At 49.4% G+C, this 16,508-nt stretch overlaps 1 protein-coding gene across 1 annotated transcript; it reads left to right on the forward strand.

The window, feature by feature from the left end:
* Window positions 1–2,775: 2,775 nt before the first annotated feature.
* CIMIP4 (ciliary microtubule inner protein 4) lies at window positions 2,776–9,743 on the forward strand. Its single transcript, XM_060165608.1, has 3 exons — window positions 2,776–2,797; window positions 7,253–7,704; window positions 9,567–9,743. The coding sequence occupies exons 1-3, from the start codon at window positions 2,776–2,778 to the stop codon at window positions 9,741–9,743; spliced, it is 651 nt and encodes a 216-aa protein (XP_060021591.1).
* Window positions 9,744–16,508: the final 6,765 nt, after the last annotated feature.

Genomic DNA, 16,508 nt, shown 5'->3' on the forward strand with positions numbered 1-16,508 from the left:
TTCTTACATTTCACTACAAGCATCAAGAAGAAACCAGGAGGCACCTTCAATACTTTGCTTGGAAATCTTCACTGGATCACCCAGTTCATTGGTCATTTATTCTGCTTTCCACATAACTGCTGATGACAGAGTCACCATGTTTCTGCCACTACGTAACAGGGACCAGTCCTCCTCCAGGATCTAAGAACATCTTCCTCACTTCCTTTTGTGCCTGCACTGGCAGCATCCTCTAAGACCAGACTTCTACTAATAGTCTCTTTAAGGCAATTTGGGCTTTTTCTATCATGTTGCTCAAAATCCTTCCAGGCTCCACTGACTGCTTGGTTCCAAAGCCACTCCCACATTTTTAGGTGTTTGTTACAGCAGCATCCCACTCTTGGCACCAAAATACATATTATCTATTGCTGCATTTAAAAAATCACCACAAAGCTTAGTGGCTTAAAATGGTGGCTTAAATGCCACCATTTAAGTGGCTTAAATGCTTAAAAAAATACAAATTTATTATCTCACAGTTTCTATGGATCAGAATCCTGGGTGTGGCTTGACTAGGTCCTCTGGCTCAGGGTCTACCATAGGCTACAATTAATGTGTCAGGTGGGCTGTATTCTCATATCAAGGTTCAACTGGGGAGGAACCATTCAGGTGGTAGGATTCATTCAGTTCTTTTTTTTAATTTTTATTTATTTATTTATTTATTGGATCTTCGTTGCTGTGTGCAGGCTTTCTCTAGTTGCAGAGAGCAGGGGTTACTCTTTGTTACAGTGTGCAGGCTTCTCATTGCAGTGGCTTCTCTTGTTGCGGAGCACAGGCTCTAGGTGCGTGGGCTTCAGTAGCTGTGGCTTGCGGGCTGTAGAGTTCAGGCTCAGTCATTGTGGTGCAGGGGCTTAGTTGCTCCACGGGATGTGGGATCTTCCCGGACCAGGGCTCGAACCCGTGTCCCCTGCATTGGCAGGCAGATTCTTAACCACTGCGCCACCAGGGAAGTCCCTCATTCAGTTCTCTGAGGACTATTGGAATAAGGGTCTCTGTTCCTTACTAGCTTTGGCCAAAGGCCACCCTCAGTTCTTTCCACACGAGTCTCTTTGTAGGGCAACTCAGAACATGGTACTGCTTCCATCAGAGCAAACAAGGCAAGGAGACCAGAGGAAGAGCGTGAACAAGACAGAAGTCACTAACCTAATCCTGGATGTGACATCCTCTCACTTCTGTCGTATTCTTTTGATCAGAAGCAAGTCGCTAGGTCCAGCCCACACTCAAGTGTTAGGCGGGGAACATAGTGTATGAATACCAGGAGGATAAGGCTCATGAAAAGTCATATCAGAAGCTGCACAATCACCAAACAAGTCAGAATTAATAGGGTGTTTTGCCTGGTGATTTTTCAAAATTCATCTGATTCTTAACCTGCTCTGAGTTTACCAGCAGACCAACTTGCTGGGTGACCTCAGACAAGTCACTCCTTCTCCCTGGGACCTCAGTTTCTTTACCTGTAAAATGAAGGGACTGGGGCTTCCCTGGTGGCGCAGTGGTTAAGAATCCTGCTGCCAATGCAGGGGACACGGGTTCAAGCCCTGGTCCAGGAAGATCACACATGCTGTGGAGCAACTACGCCCATGCGCCACAACTACTGAGACCCCGCGCCACAACTACTGAGACCCCACACCACAACCACTGAAGCCCGTGTGCCTAGAGCCCTTGCTCTGCAACAAGAGAAGCCACTGCAATGAGAAGCCCACACACTGCAACGAAGAGTAGCCCCCGCTTGCCGCAACTAGAGAAAGCCCTTGTGCAGCAACAAAGACCCAACGCAGCCAAAAATAAAATAGATAAATAAATTTATAAAAATAAAGAAAGAAAGAAAGAAAACGAAGGGACTGGATTAGCTAATCTCAAAGATCCCTTCCAGCTCTGACTTGCTGCTTCTATGCTTTCCTTAGCCAATTATACAATAAACTGTCTTATCCTAGTTGAATTACAAAATTCACAGAAGCCTTTAAAAAACACATGCAATAAAGTAAGAGAATATGAATAAGAAAAAGATGACCTAGGAGAAAGGAACCCAAACTTGAAAGCTGCAGGGGCTTCGGAAGATGCCAGAGCTGGCACTCTAATTTGACCCAAAGGCCTGTTCTTTGGAGGAAAGGCTGAGATCATCCCAGAGTCCGTTCCTGCTCTTGGCTCTCCTCCACCTTGGCCAAGCTGGTTCCTTTCCTTGAATGACCAGCTGGTAAAAGAACGGGCAAACAAAAAGTTGTAGGGCAGGGCGGGTGGGGGGTGGGGGGTGAAAAAAAAAAAAAAGAACGGGCAGAATCCTATTTGCAGAGAGGCAAACAGTCACCAGGATGGTGGGCTTGGGGCAATGCCCCTCCCAGCAAGGGGTCTGCTGGGGGCTCCTAGGGGAGTGTTGGGTGGTACAGATGGGGAAGAAAATATTATAGAAGAAAAGGATTGCAAAGGAAGAAGGGGAGTCCCAGGCCCCCAGTCTGTTTGAGAAGGGCCTTTGAGGCACAGGTGATGGGGGTGACCAGGGCTTTCCACAGGCAGCACAGCCTGCAAGGGTCGAGGAAGCAGGCCCAGTGCCAGGGGTGGTGGGTGGATGGGGTGGGGGCTCCTGGGTACCTGAGAGCACTGGAAGCAGCACGGAGGGACCTCTGGTCAGGGGCTGGGCAGACGGTCACAGGCCGTCCTGTTCAGCCCTCTCTGTCATCTGAGATGACCGTGTGTATTTCTTTGTCTGCAGAGCTAAGCTTGGAATTACCTGTCGCAGAGCAAGAGCTGATGGAGCTGGACCACAAAGCAGGTAGGACGGGGGACCAGGGACATGCTGAATGCACATGCAGGACTTCCGGAGGGACCCCCTGGGGGCAGCAGAGACAAGCCCCCTCCCCCCTCCCTCAGTCTTGCTTTGGCCTGCAGACCCACCATGCGGCCCTAACTTCCTCAGGGCTTCTGTTCGAAGACAGAAGGAAAAGAGAGGGCACGGAGCCTCTCCCATCTGCCAGGCCTGGGGACTATGACCCCACTGCAGTGTCCCCTCTTGTAACCGAACACAAGTTCATGTGGCCGAGGCACAGGGAGGCCATACAAACCGCAACATCGGAGTTTGGAGCAGAGAAAGTTTTATTGCAGGGCCAAGCGAGGAAATGGGTGGCTCATGTTCAAAACCCCCAAATTCATTGATGGTTTTCAGGGAGAAGTTTTTATAGGCAAAATTTAGGGTGAGGGCTGCAGGGTGTGTGGCTTCCTTCTGATTGGCTGGTGGTGAGGTAGCAGGGCGGTGCTCCAGGAGTCTGTACTTGGCCTGAACTTACCATCCTCCACCTGCGTTGGCACCTTAGTTCCTGAAGAAGAACTGGAAGATATTGTTATGTACATCGCTTGAGGAGGAACTAGGACCCTGCTTTAATCACTGCACTATTGCTCTTTTCTTTTTTTTCGCTGCACCACGTGGCTTGTGAGATCTTATTTCCTGGACCAGGGATTGAACCCGTGCAAGGGTGCAGAGTCCTAACCACTGGACCTCCAGGGAATTCCCTGCACTATTGTTTCTTGATGGTTCCTCCTTTGTTTCCGTGTTCCTTCCTCTCCCTGAGTAGCAGCTGTTTGAATCTGCCCTTAGGAACTCAGGGAAGGTCTAGGGAAGCTGAAGCCTTTAACTTGCAAATAAGAAAGGGGGAACCCAGAAAGGCTTTTGTGCCCAGGAGGGCCCTACGGGGTCCTGCTGGCTTCACTCTCAAGGCTCAGGGGCAAAGCAGCAACCCTTTGTGCACCAGAAAGGCAGGATATGGGAGAACACAGCAGGGGCCTGGTCTCTGTGAGTGGAAGGTCCATGTAGGTCCTGAGTGAGCCAAAAGCAGGGAGTGGTGTGGCCCAAGGAGGGGAGAAAAGCGTGTCCCAGGCCTGGGGAATAGTGCGGGCAAAGGTCTGGAAGTTAGAGTGGGCTGGTGATTTGGTGAAGCTGAATGAAATTCAATATGGCTTGAAGGCTGGAGAAGGGAGGTGGGCAAGGAGGCTGGGCTGGGGTCCTGGGACCGATCCCAAGGGCAGGGCCTCTGCCCTGAGGATGAGGGGAAGGGTTTCCATGTAGGAATGACTGGGTCAGGTCAGCTCTGAGAAACGTCCCCACGGGTGAGGGGCTGGCGGGTGGGATGTGGAGAGAGGCGTATTCAGGGACGCTGGGGCAAGGCTCCTGCTGGAAGCTCTCTCCAAAGCCCCGAATGACCTGGAGGCCTAGTTAAACACTCAGACCCCAGCCTCTCCCAAGAAGATTCTGCTGCAGCAGCTCTAGGAGGGGCCCAGGGATCTGTATTTCTAATGAGTGCCTGCCGGGGATTCTGATAAATGACGCAGCTTGGAGAACTCTGATGACTGATCGCTTGATCCTCACAACAGCAAGTAAAGCAGGATGAACTCTGCCCATTGTACAGGGGAAGGGAGTGGAGGAAGCGTGGGACTGCACTGAGATTCTTGGATGCCAGCTACAGACAGACATTCATTCATTCATTCCACAAACATTTAAGCCCAAGAGGACGGGGGCTGACCCAGTTAGCTCACTGTTGGGGCCCCAGTGCCTAGCACAGCACTGACACACAGTAGGTGCTCGCCGATGGCTGAATTGGTGAAGGTATTGACTCTCTGAGCCAGGGGACACAAGACACGGTCCTGGCCATTAGAGCGCTCCTAAGCCCAAAGGGCAGGTGGAGGGTGAGCAGACAATTTACATTCGCTGTGTTTAGAGGCGGGCAGGAGCACAGCCTGGGAGAGATGGGAGCACGAATCCTGGAGTCCCGAGCCCTGAGACCTATGGGCTCAGGAGCCCAGGCTTGCGCTGGGCTTCAGTCTCCCCACGAGCACAGGGAGGGGCCGTGGTTGACCAGGCTGGTGGTGAGTGCTCTTAATGCTCTCTGCCTCCATTCTTTTGAGAAGGGTCACTGTCCCCATCCTGGAAGCCTTAGTTGTCCCCAGAAGCGCCCCTTTGCTCGGCTATCTGCTTGTGGGGACAGAACCCAGGATGGGAGGGAGGGTAGGCAGTCTGGTCTCTGGGGAACAGGTTTTTCTTCTTTTGTGTCGATGACAAAAGGTCAAGAAGAGGATCCTCCGACTTCAGCTCCATGGGGTGAGGATGGTGGGGAGGAGAAGGGCAAGGAGGAAGCGGGCAGGCCTGGACCTCAGCTTTCTCTGTCTCTACTGCCCTGGGGAAGGGTCTGCAGCCCCCACGGGTGGGCAAGGGGGGCTTGAAATAAAAACCTCTGTGGCTGGCAAAACCTGCCATTTCCAGCGGCTTTCTCTGTAAAAGAAACCTGGACACCCACCGGCAGGGCACCCGCTCAAGCCTGCACGGGTTGAAAAGAAAGTTAGGTGTGTGTTTGTGGCCAAGAAGAGATCCCCAAGGCACAGTGTTAAATTTTTAAACAGCAAGTTACAAAGCAATACATGGAATCTGATCGCATTTGGAAACCAAAGTGAAGCCAAACTATGCATCTTTCAAAAGCGCTAGGACCCACCTAGAACGTCTGGGAGGGAAGCTCTTCAAAGAAGCTTACAGCTATAACCTGGGATTGAGGATTGTGGGCATAGCTGGAAGTGGGGAGAGGGTGGGGACTGACTCGTTTTCTATATTTTGCCCAGTAAGAAAGAGTTTACATATTACTTGGGTATTATAATGTGTAAAACATTATTCAAAATGTGTATTTTAAGTCTCCATCCAGTGGGTTGTAAGAAGCACTGTTACGTACCTGTCACTAAGAAAGAAAACATCGCTGGTTAGACCAGGGCCCATTGATTGTCAGACACAGCCTGATGTCAGCGATGCTAACATGAGAAGGAAGGACATTTTAGAACTGATGGGGTGCAGGGTGACCCTGGGTCTGACACCCCTGCAGCCATCTATTCATTCACTCGCTCACTGATGGGTGTCACCAGCATCTCTGGTACACAGGGCTCTGGGGGGTGCTGAGGGAGGCCCAGGACTGACTCACCTGTGGACCTGCCTCAGTGACTCCCCTTCCGCATGGAGGAGAGAAATGAGAGAGTTTGTAGCTCACAAGGATGGAGAAGGGGAAAATCCAGACAGACTTGTAGAGGGTGCTGGGGACAGAGTTGTGGAGCTGAGAGGAGGCGATGGCCCTGGCAGCTTGGGGTGGGTGTCAGGGAGGACTTCCTGGTGGGGCTGCATTGGAAGGAAGCAGTAGGATTTTTTTTTTTTTTTTTTTTTCCGGTACGCGGGTCTCTCACTGCTGTGGCCTCTCCCGCTGCGGAGCACAGGCTCCGGACGCGCAGGCTCAGCGGCCATGGCTCACGGTCCCAGCCGCTCCGCGGCATGTGGGATCTTCCCGGACCGGGGCACGGACCCCTGTTCCCTGCATCGGCAGGCGGACTCTCAACCACTGCGCCACCAGGGAAGCCCAAGCAGTAGGATTTTGACTTAGGGAAAAATAGGGGCTGGCTTTCCGGGCAGCGAACTAGCCTGAGCAGACGCTGGGAGGTTGGACATCGCAGGGTGTGGTGGGGAAGAAGTGGCCGTCTGTTTGGCTGGAGCCAGGGATGGGGGAAGAGAATGAGGAGAAGACCTGTAAGCTGGGAACGGGAGATCCTCGGAACTGGGAGTCAGGGCAGGAGTGGGGTGGGGGGAGGGGAGGGGAGCGGTTGAGGTGGGAGAGCCCGGAAGCAGCTGGGACGACACCGCTCCATTAGCTGGAGAACAGAGGAGGGAAGTGGGGCTGGGGAGCAGCTCTAAATGGGGAGCAAAGACTGGCTCAATCCAGCTCTAGTACTTTTCCAGCCGTGTGACTTGGCCACGCTGAGGGATGCCCTCTGCCAGCTTCCACAGCTGCTGGTTTTCCTGACTGGATTGCTGGGGGGGTTCAAGGTGGGGAAGGGAACTACCCAAATGGAGCCAGGTTCACTAAAGCACAGAGAGGTCACAGCCCTTGCTGAAGGTCACACAGCTAGCCTCAAGGCTGGTCAGGCTTGGGCTGCAGTCCCTATTGTCAGAAACAATGAGGGCTGCCCTGTCCAGCGGGAGGCTTGGCAGGCCGAACTACCCTCTCCCTTGGTCTCTCTCCTGATTTCTCACCCATGCTTCTGGCTCCCATGACTTCTTTCCGTACCTGTCTTTTTTCCTGCTCTGGATCTCTGCGGCTCCGTGTCTGTCTGTTCCCCCCACCCCCATCCCCATCACCTTCTTCCTTCCTGCCTTCCACTCTCTACATCTGTCTGTCTCCTCTCCTTCCTTCCTTCTCTCTTCCCTTTTTAGGTACAACCACTTTGACCAGGGCCCATCTGAACAACAGCAAGGAAGGCCAGCAGGACACGGACCCCCGGAGAACTGCCCGTAGCCCACTGGATACCTCCAAGTTCAAGTACCAGCTCCCAGTCTCCCCACAGCCATCCATGTACCAAGGACACAGCCCCCGAGGCAGCTCCCTCGGGCAGGCCTCCCTGGAGGAGATCCGGCCTCCATCCCTGAAGGCTGTCAGCCAGGACTCTCCCCAGAGGGACTCACAGCCGGGGTCCCTGAAGAAGGAGAGCTACAGACCCTCCTCGAGGGAGAGGAGGGCCTCCTTCCGAGAGGGGGCTCAGCCGTGCCAGGGGCTAGAGGAAGACCCCAACTTGGGGGCACAGGGCCAGAGTAGCAGCAGTATTCCCAACAACATTCGTCACAAGTTTGGGAGCAACGTGGTGGACCAGCTGATCTCCGAAGAGCAGGTGTCAGAATGGGCACAGGTGGCTAAGGGCGGCAGGAGGGTCATGCATGGAGACTGAGAATGAGGACCCCTAAGGAAGCTGCTCTTGAGTACAGAGTCCCTGTAATAATATCATCAGAAAGTAGTGTTTACTGAGCACTTGCTCTGTGCGAGATCCCGTGCACTGTTTAGTCTTCACATCTAACCGTTCAATCTTCCCAGTGAGGGAGGTACTAAAATTATCCTCATTTTATGGATTAGAAGCCCAAGGCTTAACAGGCTTAAGTAAATTAACCAAACTTAAGGAGGATCCAAACTGGCCAGCAGATTCTGGAGCCTTGGCCCATCATGACTCTGCAGTTAGAAGTCTTGTGTTTGAAATAGATGCTTTTAGCTCAGGTCTCCTAAAGGGGACAGGATTGATTGGAAATCGGAAGACTTGGGTTTGAATCCTGGCTCTGCCCCAGAATACTGAAAGACTTTGGATAAGTTACTTCTCCTCTCTGAGCTCTAGTCTCTACATCTGTAAAGTGAGGCAGTTAGACTAGATCAGGCTGGCAAATACACAGCATGCATTCCATAGCTCTCCTAGCCCGCATTCATGGCAGACATCACTAATCGATTCTGGCACTTTTTCCTACTTGGTACATCATTCTAGGAACTCAATGCTGATCCACTGAAAGTCGAGATGAAACTTATCTGCCATTTCTGGTCAAATGGTCACCTGCTCTGGCATTTTGAGTCGTATTTTCAAAGCCACTGTCTCAACCCTCATGGTGACTACATTGAGCAGCAGGCCAGGCAGGAGTCATTGCTTCCTTTTTTAACAGATGGTAAATCTGAGACTCAGAGAGGTGATACGATCTGCCCAGGGTCACACAGAGCAAGCAGGAGAGCCAGGGTCACAAAGGCTATGGGCGGGGCCCCTTTTCATTTTGTCACCTTAAGGTGGGGGTACACCCCCGCCTCACAACCTGCTAGTCTGGGAGGTCACAATCCTAAACTCCCTGCCCCACTTGGAGGATCTTGTCCCAACTTGAGGTTGGCTGTATGGTCACTATCTCTCACTGCACCTCCTGGCTTTGGGAAGGTGCCCTTTCTCTCTTTGGCCATCGTGGTCCTGGGCTTAAATCAAGAGATCTGTTTTTTTTGTTTTTTTTTATTTTTTTAATCCAGCTGTGACCCAGATCACAAGTGTCATCAGGCCAGCAAGTATCAGAACTGGAAGGTACTTCAAAGGCCACCGAGTTCTGCCCCCACCCTCATTTTATGAGTAGGGGAACTGCGGCCCAGAGGGGAGCAAAGACTTGCCCAAACCAGCAGCTGGTAGACAGCAGAGTTGGGACCCAAACCCAGGTTTAATGGCTCTTAGGCCTGAGCTCAACCACTCTGGGCCTTCGTTTCCCCATTGGTACAAGGAAGGAGCTGCCCCTGGTGAAATATAAGGAGCCAGCTAGAGTTGACTTGTGTGACGCTCCCATTGTAGTAGGCAGGCCAGGGCTTCTCACCGGCTATGTGATGGGCGAGTCCCCGCCCTGAGGCACAGTTTCCTTATTTATAAAATGTAGGAATAATATCATCTTATAAAGACGTCCCCTGGTGATGTTCTACAGTACGTACCCGATGTAGGGAGAAGCTTTCATGATCATTCTCATCCTGATGCCCGAAGCCCATGTGGGAGGTGGGGTGATGTGGGAGTGTGGAGGGACTTCAGCTATGCCAGCTGAAGGGAGTAGGTTGGGAGTAGGTTGAAGGCTGCAGGCTAAGGGTGGGGTGAGGGTGGTGGAGGCAGGGTCAGAGGCAGGAGAAGTTAGAGGGGAGATAGGGGACTTGATGCTGCTTCTCTACCCCTTGTCTCTCCTCCCTCCCTCCCTCCCTACTCAGGCTCAAAGGGCCATTGGTGAAGCCTTGGAGGGCCAGAAAAGGGCAAGCTCACGGCCCAGCAGGATCCAGAGTCCCACTGAAATCACCTCCGTCTTTTCAGGCTACTATGATCTGGGCTACAACATGCGGTCAAACTTGTTTCAAGGTCAGGCTGAAGGGCAAGGGTGGGGGTTGTGAACGCCCATAGTCCCCAAGGCACTGGGCAAGGGAGGACTTGGACCCCCAAAGGAATCTAAGACCCCAGGATACATCTCCAGGGACACTCATTTCACGGCCACCAAGGGCCTCCTCTGTGCCAGGCTCTACGCCGAGTGCTGGGAATGTCCAGTCCCCTGGAGAGTCTGTCCTCACTATACAGTTGGCAGTCAGCCCTTACTCTCCCTGTCCCTCTGGTGTCTTAATCTGCCAAGAGGAGGCCGGGGCACCCCTGGTCTGGCCACCTTTGGTTACAGTGACAGTACCAGGCTTCCTGTGTTCAAAGGTCAGCTCAGCCGATGGGTGTGGCCTCGGGCAGGATCCTTAACCTCTGAGCCTCAGGCAATCTTCCTGGTACAACGGGGCTAATAACATGGCAGGATTCTGTGCAGGCGCTTGGCCTGCAGCCCCCAGTGAGTCCTCTTTTTTTAATTTTTTTGCTGAGCCTTGAGGCCTGGAATCAAACCTGTGCGCCCTGCAGTGGAATTCCACTGGATCGCCAGGGAATTCCCACAGTGAGTGATTAGTAGCTGACAGGCCAGCCCCTTTCTTTCTCGGATCCCACTGGTGGCACCTCTGGGCCAAAGTGTGGGTCGGAGGCCCGGACATCTGCAATGTGTCCTCTGGGTCCCCCTCGGTCCTGTTTGTCAGGGGAGTGCTCCTAGCTCCCTATCACAGGCAGATGGGAAACAATTTGCCCAGAGTAGTAGGAGGTGGATGTGAAACTCCAATCCAGGTTTTTCTTCTGCCTCCAAAGTCCCAGAGTCTTTTCCCGGCCCTGGGTCACCTCCGGAGCTAGGACCCCGTTCCCAAGCGTTGAACCGATTGCTCGGATGCCGGTCCTTGGTCAGCAAGTGGTGGCTTCTCTCCAGCCCCACGTTCTAGTTTGACCTCATTGCAAAAGGTCAAGTCTTCCTGGCCCCCTTCTTTCTTCCATCCTTACTCCATGCCTTCTCCAGTGTCCCCAGGGCCTGGTAAACCTCCTACCTGGCTCAGAGCCCCATCACCCGAGGAACCAGACAGCCACTGGAAGCCTTTCTGGGTTTTCCTTTGAGCTTGAAGAAGGGGTGGTGCTTGGGGAGAGGAGAGAGAATACAGCTCACATTGTCCTGTTCTGGGCCTCAGGAATCGGCCTTTCCACTTGTCTTTAACAACGATCACTCAGTAGTTCTTACGTAGGCCTTTATATGGTGATGTTTACATACATTTAAAAGAATGATATAAAAAGCGTCTGTGTACCCCTCACCCAGCCTGAGAAACACAACTGTGTCAAGGGGGCAAACCCTGGGAACCGGTGCAAACCAGCTTGCTCCAGCTTCTAAGAGTCGATTGTTAAATTTTACTGAACTGTTGGCATCATGAGCGATCTTAAAATTGGCCGTGGTCGTGCAATTGACCTTTGAACAACGGGGGAGTCAGGGGTGCCTACACCACCCCACAGTCAAAAATCCAAGTACTGCTATCTCTGACTCAAAAACAAAAGAACTGATAAATGATTCACCCAAGGCCAGGAAGCTGAGATAGTTTGGATAGAATCAGGACTCAAACCCTAGTTCTTTTGATCCCATGTACTGTGACTTCCTACCAAACACAAACTTTCCCCATGCCTAGTTAATTTTTAAAGATCTATAAAAGGAACATACAGGTACTATATTTATTGAAAAAAAAATACACACATAGGTGGACCCGAGCAGTTCAAACCCATGTTGTTCAAGGGTCAACTGCATTGACACTCCACAAATTGGCAAGCGCTACAAATTAGGGCGTTGCTCTCTGCACCCAACTGTCAGTGTGCCTCACCCATGTGTCCCCCTCCGTTTCCACCCGCCCAGATCTTGGCATTTGCTGCTCCAGGTTGGGGAGGTACAGCAGTGGCTAGACAAGGGAGAAGAAATCAGAGAGGAAACGGGCTAGGTGGGGAAGGCCACGGGAAGGTCTTAAGCAGAGAAGGGCATTGTTTGACTTAGGTTAAAGGATCACTACTGTTGCTATGCTGAGAAGAAAAGTAAGGGAGCTGGGCAGAAACAGGGGAACCAGTGAGGAGGTGACTGCAAAGATCCAGGTGGGGTTAATGATGGAGGCTTGGTCTCGAGAGCAGGGCTGGTGCATTGCACGACTCTAGTGGATACTATTGTGCAGTATGGCGGCACAGGGAGATAATGGTGAAGGTGACCTGATGCAGGAGGAGTCTGGCCCTGTGTGTAAGGCAGAGCAAACAGAATGTGCTAATCAATGGATTTGGGGTGTGTGAGAGAGGAATTAAGGTTGATGTCAAGGTTTTTCTTTTGTTTTTCATAAATTAAATTATTTAATTTTTTGGCTGCGTTGGGTCTTCGTTGCTGCGCACGGGCTTTCTCTAGTTGCAGCGAGCGGGGGCTACTCTTCGTTGTGGTGCATGGGCTTCTCGTTGTGGAGCATAAGCTCTAGGCACGCGCGCTTCAGTAGTTGCCGCACGTGGGCTCAGTAGTTGTGGCTCGTGGGCTCTAGAGCACAGGCTCAGTAGTTTTGGTGCACAGGCTTAGTTGCTCCGCGGCATGTGGGATCTTCCCAAACCAGGGCTCAAACCGGTGTCCCCTGTATTGGTGGGCGAATTCTTAACCACTGTGCCACCAGGGAAGCCCAGATGTCAAGGTTTTTGACCTGAACAACTGAAAAGATGGAATTGTTATTTACTGAGATAGAGAAGGTTCCAGGAGGAGTGGGTTGAAGAAATCCTATGCCATGCTGAGTCATAAAGATAATCTTTTACATCGTCTTCTAAAATATTTAGCTTTGCTTTTCACATTTAAGTCTTTAATCCATCTGGAGTTGATTTCTCTTTTCAGTGTGAAGCAGAGATTCATTGTTAATTCCTCCTTTATGTGGATTAGCAATTGTCTCAGTACCTTCTATTGAATAATCTCATCTTTCCCCCCACCCCAGTGACCTGCAGTGGTACCGCTGGTATCCATCAAGTTTCCCTGTGTGCATGGATCAGTTTCCAGGCTCTCTATTCTGCCCACTGGTTTAATATTACACTTTTAATTATCAAGGTATTATAAGTAGTCTGATATCTGGTTGGGCTGTTCCCACCCCCCACCACTCCATCACCAGCAGCAGGAGCAGCTAATGTCTTAGCTATTCTAGGTTCTTTGCTCTTCCATATAAATTCTAGAATCAGCTTGTCAATTTCCATGAAAAACCCTGTTGGTATTTTGATTGGAAGAACATTGAACCTGCAGCTCAATTTAGGGACAGTTGTCAGCTTTTTGATAATGAATTTTCCAATCCATGAGTATGGTCTACAACTCCGTTAATTTCAATCTTCCTTCAATATCCGTCAATAACATTTTGTCATTTTTTTAATAAAGATTACGCAGCTTTTTGTTAGGCTTGTTTTGAAGAATCTCTTATTTATCTATTTTTTTGCTGCTTATTGCAAATAGTATCTTTTTTTTTAACATCTTTATTGGGGTATAATTGCTTTACAATGGTGTGTTAGTTTCCGCTTTATAACAAAGTGAATCAGTTATACATATACATATGTTCCCATATCTCTTCCCTCTTGCGTCTCCCTCCCTCCCACCCTCCCTATCCCACCCCTCCAGGTGGTCACAAAGCACCGAGCTGATCTCCCTGTGCTATGCGGCTGCTTCCCACTAGCTATCGATTTTACGTTTGGTAGTGGATATATGTCCATGCCACTCTCTCACTTTGTCGCAGCTTACCCTTCCCCCTAGTAACTTTTTAAAAATCACATTTTCTAACTTTGCTGCTTGTATACATGGAGGCAATTTTAAGTTTTGTTCTTTAATCTTAACTCCAGAAGCCTGACTCAGCTCACCTATTAATTCCGATAATTTGTTTGTAGATTCTTTGGAACTATTTTTAAATAATAATAATGGCTACATTTATGGGTCGCATGTAACATTCACCAAGCCCTGCTCTAAGTACTTCATGTACATTTTAATTCTCACAAGAATCTTATACAGAGAATGCTATAGTGCTGTAATTCCCCCCCCCTTTTTTTTAAAGAAAGAAAAAATGAGGCATGGAAAGGTTAAGTAACTTGCTTAAGGGCACACAGCTAGGGATAGTCAGGGTTGGGATTGGGATTTGAACTCTGGCAGTCTGGGGCCAGAGTTCACATTATTACCAGGAGGCATTTTTTTAAAAAAATAAGTTTATTTATTTTGGTGTGTGTTGGGTCTTTGTTGCTGAGCACAGGCTTTCTCTAGTTGCGGCGAGCAGGGGCTACTCTTCGTTGCGGTGCGCGGGCTTCTCATTGCGGTGGCTTCTCTTGTTGCAGAGCACGGGCTGTAGGCGGGTGGCTTCAGTAGTTGTGGCTCGTGGGCTCTAGAGCCCAAGCTCATTAGTTGTGGCGCACGGGCTTAGTTACTCCGTGGCATGTGGGATCTTTCCTGACCAGGGATCGAACCCGTGTCCCCTGCATTGGCAGGTGGATTCTTAACCACTGCCCCACCAGGGAAGCCCACCAGGAGGCTTTTCCCCACTTTTTTTTTTTTTTTCTCTGCGGTACGCGGGCCTCTCACTGCTGTGGCCTCTCCCATCGTGGAGCACAGGCTCCGGACGCGCAGGCTCAGCGGCCATGGCTCACGGGCCCAGCTGCTCCGCGGCATGTGGGATCTTCCCGGACCGGGGCACGAACCCGTGTCCCCTGCATCGGCAGGCGGACTCTCAACCACTGTGCCACCAGGGAAGCCCTGCTTTTATTTCTTATAGTGCTTTTGCTTTACAGTCTATTTTGTCCAATATTAGTATAGTATGACCAGATTCTTTGATTTTTGTGGTATTAATCTTTTTCTGTATTTCCATGTTTATCCTCTTTGTGTCCTTTTTCTTTAAATATGCTTTAACGAATATATATCTGGAAAATATTTTCTGTGGCCTGAGCATCTGTTTTTTAATCAGTTGGCCTACTCCATTTATACTTATTTTAATTACTGATATATTCGGATTTATTTTTATGATCTTATTTTGTATCTTCCATTTGTCCTAATTTTTCTAGGCTGCTTTCTTTCTCCTTCCCTTGTTTTGGATCTGAGTGAGCTTCCCTTTTTCCCCAATCCAATTTTTGTCCTTCCTTTTCCTATTCTCTCAGTGGTTATCTTTGCCTTTTTTTTTTTATGGCCACGCCGTGTGGCTTGCAGGATCTTAGTTCCCCGACCATGGAAGCGTGGAGTCCTAACCACCGGACTGCCAGGAAATTCCCTATCTTTGACATTGTTACATGCATAGTTAGCAAATTCTAAAGTTAATCAAGGTATTCCAGCTTTTCTGAACAATATAAGGATGCTGGACAGCTTCACATTTATTCTCTCCACCCCCCATATCAGCTAACATGTTATTATTTTACAGGGTTTTTTTTTTACTATACATAAGCAAAGTAGTTTTTTTTTTTTTTTTTTTTTTTTTTTTTTTTTTTTTTTTTGCGGTACGCGGGCCTCTCACTGTCGTGGCCTCTCCCGTTGCGGAGCACAGGCTCCGGACGTGCAGGCTCAGCGGCCATGGCTCACGGGCGCAGCCGCTCCGCGGCATGTGGGATCTTCCCGGACCGGGGCACGAACCCGTGTCCCCTGCATCGGCAGGCGGACTCTCAACCACTGCGCCACCAGGGAAACCCAGCAAAGTAGTTTAAACTGTGGATTCTGGAGCCACAGGTCCGGGGTTGCGTCCTCCATCTTTCACTTACCAGCTGTGTCACTTTAGACAAGTGATTTAGCCTTTCTGTGCTTCAGTGACTTCAACAGCAAGATGGGGGTAATAATCACCCCCATCTTCTTAGGGTTGATTCAGTGAGTAAGTTCTGTAAAGTTTTGAATGAAAACTGTGCTTAGCATATGTTAAATCTTCACTTATCTATCACAGTCATTATTTTGCCCATATATTCAACATTGGTACTGTTATCATAATGGACGTGTATTTAGATTTATTCAATGTTTCCACTTTCTTTGCCTACTACTCCTTCTTTTATCTCAGATTTTCTTCTGGGATTATTTTTTTCTTTCTGACGTATGTTGTTTAGAAGATATTTGGGGTGAGATTCTGTTGTTGGTAAATTTTAAGCTCAGAAAAGTTTTATTTCATCCTATTCTTGGAAGACAGTTATTGTAAACAGTTCTAGATTGTTGATTTCTCTTTGTAAAGCGCTTTGATGATGTCAATTAATTTCCTTCTGGCTTTGATGGTTAATCAAACTCGTTATCCTTTGTAACTAATCTGTCTTTTCTCTATGGCTACTTCTAAGATTTCTTTGTCTCTGGTGTTCTAAATTTTACTCGGTTGTACCTAGGTAAGGAATTATTTTCACCTACACTCACTGGGGAATTGTTATTCTTGAATCTAAGGATTCATATATTTCATCAATTCTGGAAAAATTCCAGCCACTAGCTTTCCACATATTGTCCCTCCCCATTTTCTCCACTCTCTCCTTCAGAACTACAATTAGACATAGGTTAGGCCTTCTCATTTAATCTTCATTTAACAGCTTTTTCATATTTTCCACATCATTATTTCCCCACTCTGTGCTGCATTCTAGTTAATTTCTTTAGATATATCTACCAGTTTACCATTTCTTCTCAGCTGTATATAATCAGCTCTTTTACCTGTTTGTTGAATTTGTTTTTAAACATTATGATGTCAATTTTCAAACTTAGAGAGAATAGTTTAATAAATACATGGTGCACTTATCATACAGCTTCAACAATTATCAATACAAGACTAACCTTGTTTCCTCTTTTTTCCCAC

The sequence above is a fragment of the Lagenorhynchus albirostris genome, chromosome 11 (assembly GCF_949774975.1).
Source record: "Lagenorhynchus albirostris chromosome 11, mLagAlb1.1, whole genome shotgun sequence".
In the NCBI taxonomy this organism is placed as follows: domain Eukaryota; kingdom Metazoa; phylum Chordata; class Mammalia; order Artiodactyla; family Delphinidae; genus Lagenorhynchus; species Lagenorhynchus albirostris.

Coding starts and splice junctions, on each gene's coding strand:
- CIMIP4 (XM_060165608.1), top strand. CDS start 2,776: ATGGAGCTGGACCACAAAGCAG. Junction 2,798..7,252: donor GGAGCTGGACCACAAAGCAG/GTAGGACGGGGG, acceptor TTCCCTTTTTAG/GTACAACCACTTTGACCAGG. Junction 7,705..9,566: donor AGCTGATCTCCGAAGAGCAG/GTGTCAGAATGG, acceptor CTCCCTACTCAG/GCTCAAAGGGCCATTGGTGA.